Genomic DNA, 20,727 nt, shown 5'->3' with positions numbered 1-20,727 from the left:
TGAGTCGGGTTGGAACGACTCACTAAGTGATCAACCCATAATGGATCGGGTTAGGTCCGATAATCCGTTTTGACAATCCTACTTATTTTTTCATAAATTAATAAAAAAAAAATTATCCCTGCCATTGGTGGCCAATCTAGGATCTTAAGTCAAAAGCACATTAATTTTATAATAATCTTTTGACAACAGTCAAATATCATTAATCTATTCATTCGTTTGAATTTATTTTTAGAAAAAATATTTAAAATAAATCAATCACAAATTATCACATATTGTAAAAAAATTATTAAAAGAATATTTTCCTCAGTTATTATAGTTAGTAGTATTATTATGTAGGATATAATAAAATATGAAATTTGTATAAAAAAAAAAACTTTGTATATATACTTATAATGAGAGGTGATTGTACACTCTAACTTCACACTAGGTTTCAACCATACAGATGGAGAAAAGAAAAACATTAAGAAAAAAAATTCATTAAATGTTGGTAAGTAGATTTCGGTCAAATATTAGGGTTATTTGAAAAGAATAAGACATGGGCGATAATTTGATTGAGAAAATCGTATAATAAAAATATTTTTATATTGTTTTGATAAAAATTATCATATATAATAAATTTAAAATTATAAATAACCATTTTACATTGAGACTGCAGAAAAATTAAAGTGGTGTTGAGAAGTGTAATTAGGAGGGAAGAATCTAACCTGGAAAAGAAAAGAGAATAGCAAAGGAAAAGAAGGCAAGGAAAGTGAACCGACGAATGCAAATAGCCATCTCAATGTAAAGCATAGATTTCTCTTACAAGTTAGAAATAGAGAGAAGATGTATATATAATAAGGGCTGTAATAGCAAGGTTCGGATTTTTCAACTCTTTTTGTTTCTGCTTCTTGTTTTATTCGAGCAACATCTACTATTCTAAATCAAAGAAACGGCAAAACAATTCTAAATTTGAAGTTAGTGCGTCTTTATCCAACCTACATATGGCAACTTTGCCAAGCCATTGAAATACAAATTTATAATAAGTTTTTAGCTATTCCACTTAACAAATATGTTAAGTAACATGATCAAATAAGACTTCACTTGTTGAGATCAGTTTTATTAACCTAAAACAATTAGAACTTATTCTGAAATATGTGTTTGTATAAATATTTATATATCACTAGTTTCGAACTCCATTCTTATTATCTTTGTTAAAAAAAATATCAAAATCAAAAGAATGGATTAAATGACTAATAAATAATAAATTAAAAAATATTATGAATTAATAAAAAAGAAAAAAAATGTTAACATTCCTAACACCATGAGTTAAAACTTTAGATCCATCAACCATTATATTAGAAGATAAAGAATTCAGACAGGATAAAGAGGAAAACAAATATTTGTTACCAATAATGTGAAATTCTACAAAACTAATTTATAAAATAAAATTTACAACAACTATAAAATAATCTTATTTCTAGTTAAGGTGAGACTTCTAACACATTACTCTTACATCAAAATATATACATCTTGAAATGGATAATCCAATAGAAACTTGATGGCAGGTAAAATAATGTACCCAACAAACAACACATGTTAAGTATAGTGAAAAAATCATTTATGAGATTAATTATGAGATTAATTTCCTTTATGTTAAATATATACATAAATACTCTATTTATAACAGAATAAATATATACACTAATCACAAAATACAAATAAAAAATAATAAAAAATTAACTAAAAATAAAATGTAAAGATAATATATCTATCACTATATATACTAAATAATATTTGTCCCTATAAAAGTTTTTCAAACTTGTTCAAGTATATTAGAATTTAGATCGTTATTCTATGCCTAAAATTCCTAATAGTTATTAAATGTTGCATTATTGGGCAGCACAGCAGACCCATTAAACCGACTGGATTGCACACATAATATATAATTCTTTTAGTAAGAGGTCGATATAGAATCATATATGATATTCTCCTTTACAAGAAACTAAAGGATAATAGTCAGATTTAAGTCACCGAAAGGGATTCTTTTTCCGGAGAATGTATTTCACTGTTCCATGGGATTTTTATTAAATAGAAATTTCAACTCATTTTCTACATAATTTAGAACCCAACCTACACCAAGAAAATCAGGCTGATGACATATGCCATCCACATATTAAAAAAGAATGAATATTTGCCAAACATACTCAACTTTCCTTCGGTAATACAAGACGGTCTTGGCCTTCAATTAGCTTTGCAGAACGAATAATATCACCAGTTTTTATCTGGGGAAGTATATCTCTCCCGGTGGTTGTGTATCTGCATAGTTTAACGCCATAAAAAACATTGGAGAAAAAGTTGAAATTCGAAATTGATTACGTGGCAGGCTAGGATAACATACCCAAAAACTGAAAATTGTCCTTCATCAAATGATATTCCTCCCAAACCAGCCTACAAAAGAGGAAACGAATACCACTACAGGTTACATCAATAGGAGGAAAAATGAATGGCTTAATAAACATGCAAGAGGAAGTTACTCCCAAGAATGAAAAGTTCTGCTTCCGTGTTTCACTCATTTTGTTTAGCGAAAGTCCAGGCAAATCCTGTGAGCAGATAAAAATGCGATGGAGATAAGTGATAAATTGCACTTACACTTCGTTTATCGTAGAGATAGAAGAAGAACTGGTAAGGTGATGAATATTCTTCAGAGGCTTCGTTATGAGCCATAGCAACTGCCCCATAAACAGATAGAGGAAGAACTGGCAGTTCTCCATCCTTCCTCAACACAAAACATATATGAGAACAGTATCATAAATTCTGGTAATGCCTGCTGCCAATTTTAATAAACATACCTGCACACTTAATGTTGTTTTGTAAAGGGGCTCAAATTGTCCAGAGGGCATTATTTCCAAGGGAACACTGTAACCACTGCTCTTATCACCTCCATTATCTGAGAGAATAGCTTGGTTGACAGAGTTGAGTTTTGCGCCATTATAGGCTCCATCCATCACCTGGAGGGTGGGAATGTATGAGGGTTGTTTCCACTTGGCCAAACAATCTAAAAATCTTGATGTTTAAAGAACCAACACTTAAAAACAGGTATTAAACTGCATAATACAAGTTCTCATGGACATGTACAGTTGAAACTAAATATTCTAAGAATGGCAATATTCCAATATATCAACCAGCTCAGTCCATGAGAAATTCAATAACATTTGCATTCTTCCGCAGCTGAAACCCTTGAAGTTCTCAGTTTTCTTTTCCCTTTAGTAGTTTCAACACGTTTGTTCAAAGGCAGAGTTGTCTATTAGGCTATTGCCGTAATTCTCAGGCTGGTTTTAATTGCTGACTCTTTGACATCCTAAACAACTTTCTCAGTTTAGTGATGGATCCATTGCCACATGCATTACAGCCTCAACAGATGTTTAAGTTTTCGGAAGCCAATCTTTCTTCTATTTTCAAACTATCAAACCAAGAGGAAAAATAAAATTCTCAAAGAACTTAGTTTTTCACAAGAATACTAATTGACCTAATTATTTCCTGCGATAGTAATAGTATGAGAAGTTCAAGCAAATAGGACTTAGTAACTGAGATTAACAATTCAAATAGTGCTTTGGTTCACTCAAAGAACTTAAGAAATCTGAACGAAAGTGATTGAACCCTCAGAAAGCATTAAAATCAAGGATGGCCATTGGCAAAGAATAACCATATGGAAAATTCACAAGTCTGAAGTAACGTTCCACTACCTTACCAGTTTTGCAAAATTTCCTGCAGTTAATGGAGCAGAGTATCCGTCAATAACAACCTGAAAACAAAGGTCTAATAGTTAATCTTTAATAATATCACTTATTAACAGTTTGTTTTGTTCATGCTCCATCAGTTTTTATTTAGTCTTTAAATTTAACCTGCTCTCACTGCTTATGGATCCTTTAAGAGACGTGAACCCACCAAATCAATTACCAATGGCAAATTACAAAGGAAAACTTACGGGGTTAATTATACCTGAATAGTGGCTGTATTTTTCTGCTCTCCACCAACTGGGGAAAATGTTGAACCATCTCCTTTCTCAATGGTGAACTCGACAGTTCCTCTCCCAGAAAGCCTAAAAGCAATGGGAATATATTGATTTTCCCCAATGTTCTGAGTGTTTACTTTTCCTAAGGAATTGAGCTATGAATAATTTCAGTGAATATCTTTTATTATGTTAGACTCATGTCAAATGGCCACGGTATGTCCAACATTTATAAGGGTGGAAAACTCAAATATCCATTACACGAATCTATGTAATTACATCAAGGTAGAGATTGACATGACTTTTAATTCGAGTCACTGACCGTGGATATTGTTGTGCATATTGTTCGGGCAACAAAAAAGATAATCCTGGAGCCTGTTGCAACAAAATTAAGTTCAGATTCTGGATATGATTATAATATTTTTGTTGGATAGATTCATTCAAGTTTTTTTGGAGAATTGAAAATAACTACATTCATTTCAAGATTCTATCATATTATCTAGTTTACAGCTACCTGTAACAACTCTAGCTCTGCTACAGTGTCCAGTGTAGATGCAAGGTTCACAGATACTTTATCTGCATCCTGTTCCTTTATAGATTGAAGAAGAGTTTGCAAGCACCCCTGAAAAATATTGACATCACTGATGTGGCTTCTATAATGAACCATTACTACCAATTTCCATAATTCGTCAATTATAACTTCTAAGATATTCTAGTACATTCCGTCCTACAGAAGACAGAACATAAAGAACAGAATATAAGCAAAACATGCCAAAATCCATATTCTAGTTTCTACATTTGAAACTTCTTTTCTTGCATTAAGTATTCCTTTGGAAACAGGTACCCGGTATATTAGTTTCATATCAGAAACATTGACGATAAAATAATGTATTCATTTTGCAATGTAGGAACTATAATCATAAGTATAACCACAGATATATTAACTGAGATCTTCATACAAATAATCAATTTAAATGAAATGCAAATGACTACTCTTTTTTCCAAATAGAGGAGGGAGTTAGATCATGACTGCCAGCATGTATTATGACAATTATATCAGGATATACAAACTAAAGTTCATATATTCCAGAAGATACAGTTTTTGAGCAAACCTTTCCCTCTATCAGGGATGCATGTACCAAAGATCCCTTTATCTTCAGTTCTGCTGGTATACTGGCCAATATAGAATCCTTTTCATCAACTGCTAACTGATATAAAGAAGAAAATTACAAGAATTAAATGTACTCAAGTGAACAGTACAAGAAGTCCATATCAACAGCCCAAACACGATGTTAAAGATGTAAGAAGATATTACTAAGGTGCAACAAATACTACAGTACTCTAAAGGAAATATAAGTTCTAAAGTAGTTTCTTAGTTATATGCCTCAATTTCTTAATCAACAAAAAAGATATAGCAAGGTTTGTCAAAACCAAAGTAGGTTACTACAAAATTTAAATAAGACTTCAATTAATTCTTAAATACTTTCCAGGATTGCATGAATCTTTACAATATTCTAAATTACATCTAAATGTTTTACATTAATTGCAAATTGATCATTAATTATTTTTTCTTTATTTGCAACATTCCAAGGTTTGGGCCCAAACCCAACCTGCCTAAGCTCAAATTGACACAACTTGACTTGAGCTCGACTCAGCTTGCCTTACATTACATACCTTTCCTAACTTGGACCCAACTTAACCTTGGCCCAACACAACCAAGCCTAACTTGAGCTTGGTTCGACTCAACCAAACTTAACTTGAGCTCAACTAGTCTAGCTCATCCTATTTTAGGCTATGCTTGACCCAACCAAACATAGGCTTACCAGGCCCAACCCAGATTGACCTGGGCTCAACCCAACTCAACCCCATTTTGACTTGGACTCTACCCACCAAAGTTGAACCTGACCTATTCCAAACCAACCAAGCCTAATTTGGACCCAACCTAACTTAGGTTGGGCCTAACCAAATCTTACATGATGTAAGCCCAACATAACCTAATCTTTCTTGATTAGGGCCCTATCTAACATTGAACTAACCAAACTTAGTCTAACATGGGCCTGACCTAATCTAGATCCAACCAGACATTGCTCGACATGGGTTCAACCTCAAATGAGCTCGTCTTAGGCCAACCTAGCATGGCTCGATTTGGACTCAAAGAAACCTTGGTCCAACTCAACTTGGCCTCACTCGACTCAACACGACATGGACTACCAACTTTGCCTAACCTAGACCCAACCTAAAGAGCCTAACCTAGACCTAATTTGAATTGGCCTAACCTAGACCTAGCCAGACAAACTTAGCATGGTCATGACCCAACCTATTTTGACCTCAGCCATCCTCGACTTGGCCTAACATCAGTCTAACCTGACTTTGTGTGATCTAGATCCAACCTGACAATGCTCGACATGGGTTCAATCTCAAATGAGTTCGCCTTAGCCCAACCCAACATGGCCTGATTTGGACCCAAACAAACCTAGGTCCAACTCAACTTAGCCTGACTTGACTCAACACGACATGGAGTCTCAACTAAGCCTGACCTAGACCCAATTTAACTCAACCAAACCTAGATCCACCTGAATTGACCTAACCTAGACCTAGTCGGACAAACTTAACATGGTCCTGACCTAGCCTATTTTGACCTCGGCCATACATGACTTGGCTTGACATCAAATGAAGTTGAGCTCGTCTCAACCTGGCCAAAATTGGTTTGAACTAGACTCAATCCTACCTAGACTCAACATATATTGGGCCGGACCAAACTCACCCTAACCTGGGTCCAACCTGAGTCAACACGACTTGGGCTTGGCCTAACTTAGCTTGAGTTAGACCTGATTCACCTCTACCTAACCTAGACCCGACCTAACTCAACATAACCTAGGCCCAACTTTATATGGTCTTGGCCTAGCCTAACTTGATTTAAGCCTTAATGGAGCCTACCTTGGCGACTTAAATTTGGATTTACATTGAGTAAATTCTTTTCGTTTCTATAAAGATATTTAAGTAATTTCTTTTCTTCATTTTCATAATAAATAAGAATTTGTAACTCAAAAGATGGTCCATAGATTCACCTTGACCCATAAAACTTGTAGTGGGCATATTGGTCCTTTAGGTATTTTTGGTCTTATGTGGGGTTTTGGTCCTAAGGACCATTTTGGCCCTAGTATACATAAATCAAGGCCAAGCTCTATTGGTTGGCCCAAATTGATAGGTCTAAAGCTCATACATGTTGTCATGTATGAAATTCAAAACATTTGACTTATTTGTCAATCCATAGAATGAAAGGCAAATATTTCATGGATGCAACATCATTACATAACCTAATAATCAATATTATGTTTCTCAAACAAATACAACTAAGAACAAATAATGAAAGAAACAGGAAACAAAATAAATTATTGAATACCTTCAAAGCTTTCTTCACATTCCCCTCCATTGTTCCATAAGGTTTTCTCTGTGGAATCCTCAAAAGGTACGTAATATCTTCAAGAGTGTCCTGAAAAAGACATTAGAAGAACATAATTCTGATCATTAAAAGGTTCAAAGTGCAAAAAAAATCTAAAACACAATTCTCCTATTCCACAGTCAGAATGGATATATTATTTGGAAGAGATCTACAAGTGGGCAGCTCCTGCCTTATATAAAAAGTACTGATCAATGTAACATTCTAATCAACCAAATGAAAACGTATCATTTCCCAAAATCATCTCTAGAAAACTATAATAAATTGTACAGAAAAATATTTACTTTCCAAATTCCAATATCTGTCAGTATCATCTATAACTAATTACAACATCTATCTACTTTCAGTACTCCTCCTCCTCCACCCTCTGAAGTTGGTGCATGAGAGTCAACAAATGCCCAAAATGACCGGTGGAAATTGAAATTATTGTCAAGTGAGAGCCTGGTTGAATATGTCTATCTGTTGGAACTAGAACTGATGGCATAAGTCATCATCACAATATTTCCAACCTGGCGTTACTCCCTTGCACAGTAACAATTTATCTCGATATGGAAAACATGATTTACTGCTATGATTATAGCATACTGATATCACAATACAACCTCATAATAAGTCATTTCAGACCTGTCCCCAAGGATGGTTTGACCTCGGGCAAATTAGCTCACTACTGGCTGCTTCCATCATGATACCTTGCTTTTCTTAAAATGATAGGATATAGTGCCCTAAGTTTTCGTCTTCCAATACACAGGTGATTCCCAAAATTGACAAAGTATCCATGGCTGATCTCAGTGTGCCCGTAATAGGTGTAATATCTCAAATCATTGTTGGTCGGTAATATCTCTTCTCAAGGGTTGACCTTGAGGTAAGGCACTACCAGCATTGCAATCTTTAAGTGTTCTTTTTGAAGTGCTTGTGCAAAGTAGGACAACACATGCAGCGAAATAAAACATCTCGGGGTCAGTAATCATCATGTAAATACTCTGCCAACTAGATGTTGATAAACTGAATAATACTTCATTTCCCGGTGTCCTGCTAGCCCCAATTTCTGTCCCTCTTTCATGGAAGACTCAGCAAGTCTACGTGCACATGGTGATATTATGTTCAATGCATTTTTATTTTTATTTTTTTGAGCACTAGATGTTGTTACCTTGTTACCTCTATATTCCCCATAAATACTTGAGCACCGCCAAATCCTTGATATGAAAATATTTTTCCAAATAACTCTTGAAGTCCAAACAAGCCTCTAAACCTTTTCTGTGCTAGTAAGATGTAATCCACATATACTAACAACCCAATGAAGATTTTTCCTTTCAGATATGAAAATAGCAATTATTCAGCAAGGGGCCCCAAAACTTCAACATAAGTGAACCCGTTTGCAACAAAGCCTGGACGTACAGCGCTCGACCATTAAAAAAGAATTGTACTTCTATCCTGTAGACCCATTGCCGCTAGGCCCTCGATCTTCCAAGTGTCCTTACAGCTTCTAGGACTGCAATTTCTTGTAACATTGTATCTTCCCATTGTGCATGTTCTGCTTCAGTCAGTATAGCTTCGAGGTCTACTGTCCATGTCTAGATTGCATCCATTTATATTAACTTTCCCACAGCTCTTCTAAACTTATTTCAGGTTGATGGAGAGCTCTATCAAAATATGTATTTTGTTATGTTATTCTATTAAGCTTACATAAGCAAATAAACTGTTATTAGATAAGTAACAAAGAACAGAAAAAAACAAGCAGGGATAATGTGATTACATTGTGATTATATTACAATATGTCAAATATCATAAGTTTGTGTGCTTTTATAATAACTATTTTTTAAGTACATTCCTAATGAACTCTTAAATTAATTGGTGGTCCAATTTTGCTCTTACTGAAATATATGTCTAGATTACAATAACGCGTACATTTCCTCTGAATTTAAATATATAAAAAAAATTCCACAATAAGTATCTGCAGTGTGTAAGCATTGAACTCTATCTATCCCATTTTACCCTTAATGAAATGCTTGCTTATATTAACAAACGACTCTTTTATTCTTTTAATAAATTAAAAAATTAAAAAAAAAAATTCCAGTTTGGTAAACTATTTTTTTTCAACCTATAGCTTAAGTATTGACTAACATCTCAGATATCTTGAAGGACACAATTTGGCAACACCAGGATTATAAGGGACACAAGTCACTACCTTTTGGTGAATTAAAATATATGTAAATTCCAACTAACTTAATCCCATTTAATGTTCTTATTCCAAAAATACATTCAAATATGAGCACCATCTTAAAGAAGAATGTCAAGGATTGTTTATTAAGAAACGTAGTGTTTTTTTATATGAAATATGGAAAATTAAGATAAACATAAGTAGCATCTTAGCTAATAAATGTAAAATTTGGCGTGTTCATATTAATTTAAGAAAAGAAAAGAAAGCTATTTCTAAAAAAAAACGACAACAACAACAACCAAACACGCTTGCAAACCAAGCAGACCTGTATAGACTTCATATTAGCATTGGCAGGGATGGCTCTTCTGAGAGCAACCTCCCCGGTTCTCGGAACCTTCGTATCAGGCGAATACAAAACTGCTTCGGCAGCACCGGTTAACGGCACGTAATCAATCAACGGCACCAAAGCGCTAATCTGAACGGACGCAATCACCATCGGAACCACACTCCTCAACCGTTTCATTATCCTCTCCACAACACTCGCAGACATGGCACGCGTCGCGTCTCCTACCGCTTCCTGCACCATTCCCAAAACAGGTTCAGTAAAAAGCCCCTCGTGACAGAAATGCTAAACGTGTCATTGCAGTTATAATGCGCGTGGTTGTGATGGAAGACCTTTGCGATGACTTGGCGGCGGTGCTCCTTGGAGAAGCAGGTGATTCGGTTACGAGTGAGGGAAAGGTTAAAGGAGGGAGAGAGAGTAAACGCCATTGAAGCAGTGAAGAAAGGACACCTTGTGAGTGCGTGTCTTCCTAATCTGTTGTTGCGTGGGAGTGAATGGGTGAACATGAGACTGTTTATGTGAAATTACATTTTTGCCCTCCAAATTTATAAAAACAAAAAGGTCCCACCGAGATTTGAACTCGGGTTACTGGATTCAGAGTCCAATGTCCTAACCACTAGACCATGAGACCACTTTGAGATAATTAATAACAATAGACTTGATATTTATAGAATTTGATTGTTGTAAACACGATATTATTAATATGCATGTTTTATTAAATCATTATATGTTAGGATTCATATATATTCTAGAAATAAATTAAAATTTTATATAAGTTGTTTACTTAATATTTGTTGAATTTTAACTATGAAATATATTTTTTTAACATTCACATATAATGGGAATTATTTAAGTGTCATTTTTCTCGATATTTTTAAAATCATAGTTTTTTAGGGGTTTCGATGAAGGAATTGATGAATTTTGTTTTAACTTTAAATAATTAGTGGAAATGATTCCATTTTTTACAACTACTTTGTCAAATTATATCTCATTTGTATATGTTTGTTCTTATCGTTATAATTTTTATTTTTAACTATAACTATTGTTGATTGACAATTATAATGTATTTATATCGACAGAGTTGGTTTCATTAAATGCTATAAGTTCTTAATTGTTTGGATATACTAAGGTTGAAAAATAGAGTATTTTCTATTTTTCTTTTAATTAGATTTAGCATCAAGAGGGGTATTTATTTGTTTGAGGTCAAAATAGTCAAACTTACTAAGGTTTTTCAATATTATTCTTATGATATGACTGTTCTATCATATCAAAAATGTAATAACTATATTATAGTTTAATACTATAATTATTGGGATGTTACATATTTTGTGCTCCTATATACAAATGTGGTTTGTACTCCTAACCACTGCCGTGGAGGTTCAGGACCAAAGGGGTCACACTCATATCATTGATTCCTCTACTGTCAAGACCTTCTCTCTTTCCAAATGGAAGAGTAGAAACGTGGCACACAATTAAAATAAAAGTTGGGATCAAACGTGACACACCTTAGTTATCTCGGATCAAATTTAACGTCGTTGCTTTTAAAGGACTGAAAATTATAGTTTCATTAAGAAAAAAAATTAAAGTAAAACAAAGTTTGAAAAAAGAGAAAAAAATCCAAATATGTTTGATGGAGGTAAAAAAACATGTTTAACTCTTTATTTTTTCAAAAATATTTGCTACTTAACTCTTTCTTTCCAATAATATAAACTATTTTCTATGTCAAAAGGAAATTAAAGTGGTAAAATATGATTCTTTAATGATCTAGCTTTGGGGGAATATGATTCTTTAATTTTTTCACAACTTTTCATTAACATTAATTTTTTAAGATTCTCACATCAATCAATCCATCAACTGCTAATCTAGCGCTCAGGTCATCAATGATACCATTTATGAGCAGAAACTACATGTTGAAAAACAAATTGAGTGTTTCTCACTACACCTCATCCATCTCGTCCTCCACCTCACCAAACATTTTTAAATCCTATTGTACCCCTACTTCCTACCCTCTAAGCCTTTTCATATTTTCTTTTTTAAAAAAAAATAGAAACCTTAGCCGCAACTCACTTCTACAACCCTACATACAATTTTTGATTTCTTCCGTCTTCTCCTCTACTCTCCTTCGGTGGTAAGAAAAAATTTTCAAAGTGCAGTGTGACTGTTGGGGTGTTGCTGTGGAGTGCTGTTAACGTTGGTTGGTGGTAGCACTTCCTTGCGTTTTTTGTGGCGTGCAGATATATATAACTGTTGAAATGGGATTTGTGGGTGTGGTTATTGTAATGGTGGGATTTGTTGCGGGATCGTGGTGCGAAAGGGGAGGGGGTGTCGGAAACGGAACCGCAACTGTTTCTACGGTTAAGGTCTGCCGTTGTTTGGGTTTCGGGGGGGGGGGGTGTGTACTATCTCACCTACGTTGCCGCAGCTGGATCTACGGTTACTAGCCACCGCAAATCGAAAGGCGGTTTAGGAAAACTTTGCTGCCGCAGTTTGATCTGCGGTTAGAGTTCTGTGTTGGCCGGAAAATTTGCTGCCGCAGTTTGATCTGCGGTTCCCTTTTTTGTTGGCCGCATATCGAAATGCGGTGTGTACAAAATGCAGCTCAGACTGCGGTTGCTGGAAACGCACATCAGACTGCGGTTTGTTTTTTTTTCCTTACTTTTTCTATGAATTTGATTGTTATTAAATTTTAGGTAGGTTTTTATTTTTTGGAATTAGATATTATTTTATATATCAAATGTTATTTTATATGATATATTATTTTTGAATTTTGATTAAGTATTAATTAATTTATTAACATATCCAATTTGTAGTAGTAGTTAAATAAATGTTGATAAATATGTATTTTTGTATTTTAAGTAATAATTTATATTATTTGTTAAGTATATAATCGAAACATATTTTTTTTAATGAATTTAGAAATTTCATTAAATTATTTATTAAGTAAATAATAATTATTATCAGTATGCATAAATTTGATTTTGTTTAAATGGGGTTAAACGTAACTTGAAATGCGGTTTGATCGTGTCACAACACGAAATGCCGCAACAATAAACACGAGTGCATTGATTAATACTAGTTTGACTTTTATTACATAGAGATTAAAATGTAATTTTGGAGGTGCAGGAAGAAACCGGTGAAACATTCAAACAAATTATGCAAAAAATATGCTTATTAATTGAAATTTGACAAGTTTGGTCTCTCCTAATTGTTTGATGCATAAATTTCTCTCTAGTTGTCCAATTGCACTGATTCTTTTTCCATTATATTATTGATTTAATTGTCTTTAATTTTAATGTAAAAACATAAATTTAGAGATTTATGGAAGATGCAGTTTAATTTTAAAAACACCAAATGAACTTTAGAAATCAACTTTTTGATCTTTGCTACTTGTTTGATGTATAACTTTCTTCATAGTTATCCGATTGATTTAATTATATTTGTTTTTTACATTCTTGATTCAATGGTGGTAAGAACATAATTTTTAGAGTTATGTGGAAGATGCAATTTATTCTCGAAACTACGAAACAAATTGTAAAGGACAATTTTGGCCTTTGTTGATTGACATAATTTTCGCCATAGTTATCCAATTTGGATGGTTTTTTTTGTATGGAATACAGTCTGAGAATCCTTCATCTTTTTGTATTTTTACATTTTTCAGTGTATTTTACTTTTAGCTTATAAAGAATATGAGCGTTATAAATACCCAACTCCTCTTTTGTATTCTTCACTTTTGAGCATAATAAATTGGGATTTCTGTAGAGAAAACTCTAGACACAATTATCTTTGAAATTCAGGCTAGAGAGTCGAAGGACTTCTTCTAACCACCTTCCAAGCACACTTTTCCATTTCTCCAATTTCCATTTTCCTTTGTGCTTCTCACTCATCCATACGGGTTCACCTTTCTTCCAATTGGCTTCAGGCACACGTCAAAGCTCCTACAACCACGTGTTCTCTCATTGAAGCCTCGTCAGTGCATTGCCACAACATTTTTCATTCTCGCGCCTCAGAGTCTCGTTTCATTTCTGAATTCGTCTTCGTTATGTCTACATTCTCTCTTCAGAGAACTTCATTTCTCTTCAACCATATCTCGTGCCTCAAGGCATTTCTTCTTCTTCACCGAATCATCATTGTCTTCATTACCTTGTGCATCTCCTCCAACACCAAACCTCATACTCTGTTAAGGTTTCTCTTCCATTTCGCCTTTCCCTTTGTTTTCACGGATTAAAATCCATTTTCCACATTTTCCACCGATTAAACACCATTCTACCGATTGATTCTTCGATTACCACCTTTTTCTAGCAAACAATCACTCGTTTCCATCGATTAATCGGTTTAGATTAGGGTTTCTTCGTGATTTAGGGCTTTGCACCATTCATTTTCACTTCTATTGGTCCATAATCGAGTTCGTCCTCCATCTTAGGATTTTCAACTGATTAACGCTAAGTTATTGAGTTCTTCTTTGATTATCTCTCTCTATCTAGAATGTTATTTGTCATTTCCAGTGCATAATCTCTTCATTGAGAAAGCCTCGAGGATTCGAATCGTGCTAGCGTCGCTTTTATCGTCATCTCCTCCAAGTGACTTCCATCTTTTTTGCTTTACATTATTGATTTAATAATCTTTAGTTTGAGTGTAAGAACATATTTTTTGGAATTCTTTTGGAAGGTAAAATTAAAAAAAAAAAACCAGACATATTGTGGAAGTGTTAACTTTTGATTTTAAGTACATTTCAAATTTCTAGTAATAAGTAAAAATACGGCTTCTGCTCATAAATGATGCCATTGATGACCAAAATGGTAGATGAAGTTGATTGATGTGAGAATCTTGAGATTGACTTAAAGAAAAAACTGCAAAAATTACAATGCAACTATCCATTTATTTGAACTATGCTACCTACTACCTACTTAATTCAGATGTCTCTTATGACAATTTTTTTTCCTTCAAAGGATCAGTGTGTAAATGTAGTTTTTGAGTTCCAATTTTCACATGTTTTCATTGTGCCCCACTCAATTGTCACGGTTGTTTTAATAATTTTCTTCTTTGAGTTTTAATAGTTTTCAGATATTGTGTCACATGTTCCACTTAACTGACATTTAAGAAAAAACCTCGAATAAAGAAGCCAGCAAACCAAATACCAACGAACGAAAGCAAACAGAACATCACTCAAAAAATAAGTTTTTCACTCTAAAATCTCGCCTAGGAAAGAACCCTAACAATCACCCACAACTCGTCGCTGGAAGGAATTTTTTGTAACCAAACTTCATCACCTAAGCTTTGCGAAAGAAGAATGAAAGTCGAAGCTTTCAAAACAGCACACATACCTTCGTTATATAAATTTTCATTTCCACATTAACACACAAAAAATTCAAAAATATTAAAAAATAACCAATAAGTGAAACCATGTCAAAATATTATCAAATTACACGTACATATAAATGCAATATATATAATCAATGGTCTATTTAAAAAAAAATAATAATATCATGACACATGTTTATATTTATTTGACACATAATATAAAAATAAAATAGTTCAAAAAATATAAAATTTTATAATTTTTTAAGAAATAAGAAAATAAAAAATAAATAAAAATAATATTAAATAAATATAAAAAATTTAGATATATCATAAAATATAAGAAACTTGTCTCTCATTTCCACGCTTCTTGTCTCTCTCACGTAGAAAACGGAAAACGAGGAATTGTTTGTTTCAACCAAAATGACATCACACTATTTGATGCACCATCGCCATTAACGTCAAATAAACCTTCGAAGATCTAAACCTTCGAAGATCCAAACCTTCCACTTTGTACTACCAAACTATAACTGTAAGTCACACACACACTCCTAGACTCCTGCCTCCTTCTTTTGGATCAATTAAGGATGTTTTAGTTTCAATTTAATTTTCTGTGAATTGCAGAATCAAAGAATGGGAAAAATAGCAAGCAAAGAATGGACGCGGATCTACCTCATCTACGGAATGGATCAGTGGCAAACCTTCGTCTTCCTTCTCTGCCAAGCCGTTCTCTTCTCGATTCTCTCACTACTCTACCTTCACTACTTCAACCAAATCTCCAGCCTTTTTGAGAACCTTCTCTCCATCGCCGCTGTACACCGCAGCGCCGCCCGCTTCACGGCAGGGTTCACCGGCTCCGTCACGGCGCTCTCTGCCCTCTGCCTCTTCTACGCGGCGGCGAACTTTTTCTACTCCGCAGTGCCTCTCCATTCTGAGATGGCGCAGCGCATGGTGGACACCGTCAACGAGTGGTCCACGGTGCGCTTAGCGCTTGACCTTGGCTGCTGCGGCCGCGGCATTTTGCTGAATTCATTAGCCGCCCGCCTTAAAAAGGAAGGAGGTTCGGGTCGGGTGATTGGATTCAGCGGTCCGAATAAGACTAGGTTAGCGGCGACGCTTCGGGCCGCTAAGGTAGAGGGAGTGGAGAAGTATGTGACATGCCGCACAGGCGACCCGACCAAACTGCCGTTCTTGGACGGCAGCTTCCACGTTGTGGTGTCCGGGACGTTTTTGCACACGGTGGGGAGGGGGCTCAGGGCGGAGGTGGCTGCGGCGGAGAGGGGAAGGGCGATGGCGGAGGTGGTGAGGGTGTTGAAGGAGGGCGGCGTTGGGGTGGTGTGGGACCTTGTGCACGTGCCGGAGTACGTGCGGCGGTTGCAAGACATGAAAATGGAAGACATAAGAGTGAGCGAGCGCGTGACTGCGTTCATGGTTAGCAGCCACGTCGTGTCGTTCCGAAAGCCCACTCAACACGTGCATGGCCCACCTGAGGTTAGGTTGGATTGGAGATTCTGCTGACGTGGATTTTCTCACAAACACACTACTGTCTATGGAGAGTGATGTCCTATATACAAACAGAACAAAACCATTTTGTATTTTTGTCTCAGTTTTTCCTTTTTTATTTTCACAATAATTTCATCAAGAAAAATGAATTTTTAATAAAAATATTATATTTAATTTTTAGAAATATTTATGTAAATAAGTATCTTATACGAATAAAAAAATACTTTAGTCATTCATGCATAGGAATTGTAATTTACAATAATATTAGAAAGGTTTAATTGTTTATTTTGTCTCCGGTTTGGTTGAAGTGTGTCAAATTCGTCCTCTTTTTAAAAATTGTCAATTTTGTCCTCGTATAGAAAAAATTTGTGTCAATCAAGTCATCTCCGTTAAAAACAAATTAATGGTGTTAAAAACTTAACGTGAGTTTTGAATAATAACTACTTCATGGGTCCGATTCCTGATTTTGCAGTAGATAAAGTGAGTTTTGAAAGCAATGATTTTTAACGAAAACGACTTCATTGACACAAATTTTTTCTATACGAGGACGAAATTGACAATTTTTTAAAAGAAGAACGAATTTGACACCCTTCAATCAAATTGGAGACAAAAGAAACAATTAAACCTATTAGAAATCACAATTCCCATGTGAAAAGAATTTTCTCATGCCAAACCAATTGAAATATTTAAATATGCCATTTAAACTTAAACGTAAGAGAAAAAGGTCATAATTCTTGTTTAATATTATTATTTCAAAAATATTTTTATCATTAAGCATTATTTTCAATAAATAATAATTTGAGGCTAACTTAGAAAAACGTCTTCATGAAAATAAAAATATTAAATAAACTTAACTATTATTCTTAATAAAATAAATTGTTAATTTTGTTTATAAATGAGTTGGGAAGTATTATAACAGGAGATAACTATCCAAGCATTTTTGTGAAAAAAATGTAATCCTACCTAGTGAGAGGGAGAAAAGGTAAAAAGAAAAAAAGTGATAAATAGTATAATATAATATAATGTAAAAATGAACAGAAAAAGAGTAGAAAAGCAATAAAAACAGTAACGTATATCATAATATTTGCACGAAATTAAAAATTGGGACACACAAGGAAAGGGATCACGTTGTCACAATCTAATTATTGCGTTTTCAAGTGTAATTCAACTTTGGGGTGTTGCAAATTGAATCACCTTGTTTAAAACGTTAAAAAAATAAACGAAAAACAGAGATCAACATTCATTAACAGACATCCATGTCTACTGAAGACCGAACAAATTTCCACATCTGTTTTGCCGCACACGTGCAGAGGGAGTGGAGTACGCGTGCAAGACATTGAGGAAAGGGGAGGAGACAGTGCACCGCGAGGTGGAGATAATGCAGCACGTGTTGGGGCACCCTGGGGTTGTAGCTCTGAAAGCGGTGTATAAGGATGCAGAGTGTTGGCACCTTGTGATGCAGCTGTGCTCCAGGGGAAGGTTGGTTGATAAGATGAGGAAGCGGACGTGTTCAGAACACGTGGCCGTTGGGATACTGAAGGAGGTAATAATGGTGGTTAAGTATTGTCATGATATGGGCGTGGTCCATATGGATATTAATCCTGAGAATGTTTTCTGATTACTGGAATTGGGAATTGGAACTGGGAAGATAAAAATGTGAGGGTAGGTAATGGAAATGAAAAAGGGAAGGAAAATAGGGGAAAAGGGGGATGGGTGATGGAAATGGGAAAGAGAAGGAGAAGAGGGGGGAGGTAATGGGGAGGGAAATGGAAAAGAGAAGGAGAAGAGGAGAGGGTGTGGGTGATGGAAAGGAGAAAGAAGGAAAAGAGGAAGGAGGAGGGCTGGTGTGCACTGGAATGAGGTATTGAATTAGGGTATTTAATTAAAAGTATAAAATGTTAATGGTAAAAGTAAAAAAAAAATTAACTTAAGGATATTTTTGGAAAGAAAAAAGTAAACTGAGGAGGTGCATGAAGGGTATGGTGGTGGAGGGAGTAACACCCTCAACTTTGTGGATGTTGTGATTTGATACAACTAGTGCATAATTGAGCTTTAACGTCACCCTATAAACGTCAAACCAGAAAACACCCAACGTAAATTATTGACCGGTGACATTTTCGTAAATAAGTTGGGCATATAGATGTCGGTTCAGAGGGGTCTCGACGTCTATAATATTATAGACATCGGGGCCCCTACTAGTTGACGTCTATATGTTTGACAGATAGGTGAAAAGTCATTTTTTTCCGCCATATAGACGTCTTATCCCGCCACCCCGATGTCTATATGCTATTATAGACTTCGGTGCCCTTCATAACCGACGTCTATATGTTTGACAGGTAGGTGAAAAGTCATTTTTTTCCGTCATTTAGACGTCTGATCCCGCCACCCCGACGTCTATATGTTATTATAGATGTCGGCTCCCCCAACATCTAACGTCTATATATATCACGAATATTAATTTTTAAATCGAATGGACATCACATTAGTGAGGTCCCTGACGTATATTCGAGAATAGACGTCAGGCGCTGGGGCCACCAACGTCTTAGTTCCTATTAAATCAAATATTGTGAACCAGCAGTTACGCGCACTTCATCGTCTTCCTTCGCCTTTTCTCTCCGCGACATTGCATTTCCAGGTGCGTTTTATCTCTTCTGAACCGTTTAAACTTACTTTTACTCCGATTAAAGTAGTCTTTGATGTACTATCTTTCATTTGAACTGATTAAAATGAGTTTTTGTTATGTTTTGATGCAGTTTTTCTTGTGTCTTTGGGTAGCGTAGTGCACATTCTCCCTTCGCTAGTTTCCTCGTAAGACAAACTTGTGTCTTTTGGATCTCTTATGCCATTTCAACCCAAAGCCGAACCTGGGTCCTTTCCTAATTTTTATATGTCACCGTATTTTTTTTTTCTTTGGCGGTTGGAATGGAACTAAGCAAAGACCCAGGTTCGGTTTTAGTTGAAATGCCATAAGAGATCAAAATGATGTAATTTTTTCTTATGAAGAAACTAGCAAAGGAAGGAGGTGCTACTACACTACCCAAAGATACGAGTAAAACAGCACTAAAACACAGCGAAAACTCAGCAGACGTCTATAAAGACATCAGACCTGCAAAGTTCGACGTCTCATTAACGTCACCCATAAAGACACTAGATCGAGATATAACTTTAAAAATCCAAAATAACATACGTCTAAATCTCTTTCTATACTAGTGTACTAAAAATGTGTCAAGTTGCCCTGAAGTGTTATTTATAATCACAAATTAAGGTTCGGGATGAATTGTTTAGGAGTTTACATCATAGGTTTCTATAACAGGTTATGAAATTAACTAACTGTAATAAATCATTTTAAAACATTACGATTAAAATTAATAATAAATAATAGACCGATACATTTTTTAAATCAAAATATTCTTACTCTATCTTTTCTAATAATAACATTTCACATTCAAACATTCGTTAAAAAAAATTAATTACATCATTAACTTAGAATTATGAAAGGTGAAAAGTCTTGATCTTGTTCTTAAAAGTCGCACCTTTAACTTAATTATGAAAATGCAATTTCAAAATTAACTATTTATATTAAAATTTAAAAATATAAAACTTATTCATTCATCAATATTTTTTAATGCAGACATTTTTCTTTTTCTTTTAAATTTAGTTAACTTGTATACTTAATTGATCTGAAAACTTGAATAATTAATTTATCTGAGTGTGTGGTCCTTCTTACTATCATTTAAAAATATTCATAATTATCTTTTTATATTAAGATATCACTAATACAAAATAGATATATCAGAACATATTATTAAATCGATTATAGAGAAATTGATATAATGTAAAATGTGATTATAATTTTGTAAGAATTGGAAATTGTACGGTGGTATAATTCCAACGGCCGGAAAAGCCCGAGAGACCGAACGGTCTTAGTGGGCCAACAGCCCACCATAGCGCTACAATCTTACTGGGCTCAAGGCCCAAGG

General features: G+C 34.7%; 2 protein-coding genes and 1 non-coding gene across 3 annotated transcripts; 1 reads left to right on the top strand and 2 right to left on the bottom strand.

The window, feature by feature from the left end:
• Nucleotides 1-2,152: 2,152 nt before the first annotated feature.
• On the bottom strand, nucleotides 2,153-10,442 carry LOC106756621 (peptidyl-prolyl cis-trans isomerase CYP37, chloroplastic). The gene is made up of 12 exons (XM_014639118.2): nucleotides 10,282-10,442; nucleotides 9,932-10,183; nucleotides 7,392-7,481; nucleotides 5,101-5,196; nucleotides 4,503-4,610; nucleotides 4,311-4,363; nucleotides 3,979-4,078; nucleotides 3,728-3,781; nucleotides 2,829-2,987; nucleotides 2,629-2,751; nucleotides 2,378-2,427; nucleotides 2,153-2,295 (listed from the first exon to the last, which is right to left on the bottom strand). Exons 1-12 carry the CDS (start codon nucleotides 10,375-10,377, stop codon nucleotides 2,184-2,186), a joined length of 1,293 nt encoding a protein of 430 aa, XP_014494604.1. The 5' UTR covers nucleotides 10,378-10,442; the 3' UTR covers nucleotides 2,153-2,183.
• Nucleotides 10,443-10,508: 66 nt separating this feature from the next.
• TRNAQ-CUG lies at nucleotides 10,509-10,580 on the bottom strand. The gene has a single exon. It is a non-coding gene; the product is annotated as a tRNA-Gln (tRNA).
• A 4,990-nt stretch (nucleotides 10,581-15,570) lies between these two features.
• Nucleotides 15,571-16,878, top strand: LOC106753167. Its single transcript, XM_014634968.2, has 2 exons — nucleotides 15,571-15,776; nucleotides 15,869-16,878. The coding sequence occupies exon 2, from the start codon at nucleotides 15,878-15,880 to the stop codon at nucleotides 16,760-16,762; it is 885 nt and encodes a 294-aa protein (XP_014490454.1). The 5' UTR covers nucleotides 15,571-15,776; nucleotides 15,869-15,877; the 3' UTR covers nucleotides 16,763-16,878.
• Nucleotides 16,879-20,727: the final 3,849 nt, after the last annotated feature.

The sequence above is a fragment of the Vigna radiata genome, chromosome 2, assembly GCF_000741045.1.
Source record: "Vigna radiata var. radiata cultivar VC1973A chromosome 2, Vradiata_ver6, whole genome shotgun sequence".
NCBI lineage: Eukaryota > Viridiplantae > Streptophyta > Magnoliopsida > Fabales > Fabaceae > Vigna > Vigna radiata.
The sequence above is the reverse complement of the archived record's forward strand: the minus strand, read 5'-3'. Positions and strand labels throughout refer to the sequence as shown.

What these genes read in the sequence shown, in the direction of transcription:
- LOC106756621 (XM_014639118.2), bottom strand. Translation starts at nt 10,377, where the DNA reads ATGGCGTTTACTCTCTCTCCCTCCTTTAACCTTTCCCTCACTCGTAAC. An exon ending in CATCCCTGATAGAGGGAAAG is followed by an intron (nt 4,611 to 5,100) that starts GTTTGCTCAAAA and finishes AATATTTTTCAG; the next exon opens with GGGTGCTTGCAAACTCTTCT. An exon ending in TATGCACAACAATATCCACG is followed by an intron (nt 4,079 to 4,310) that starts GTCAGTGACTCG and finishes CATTGCTTTTAG; the next exon opens with GCTTTCTGGGAGAGGAACTG.
- LOC106753167 (XM_014634968.2), top strand. Translation starts at nt 15,878, where the DNA reads ATGGGAAAAATAGCAAGCAAAGAATGGACGCGGATCTACCTCATCTAC.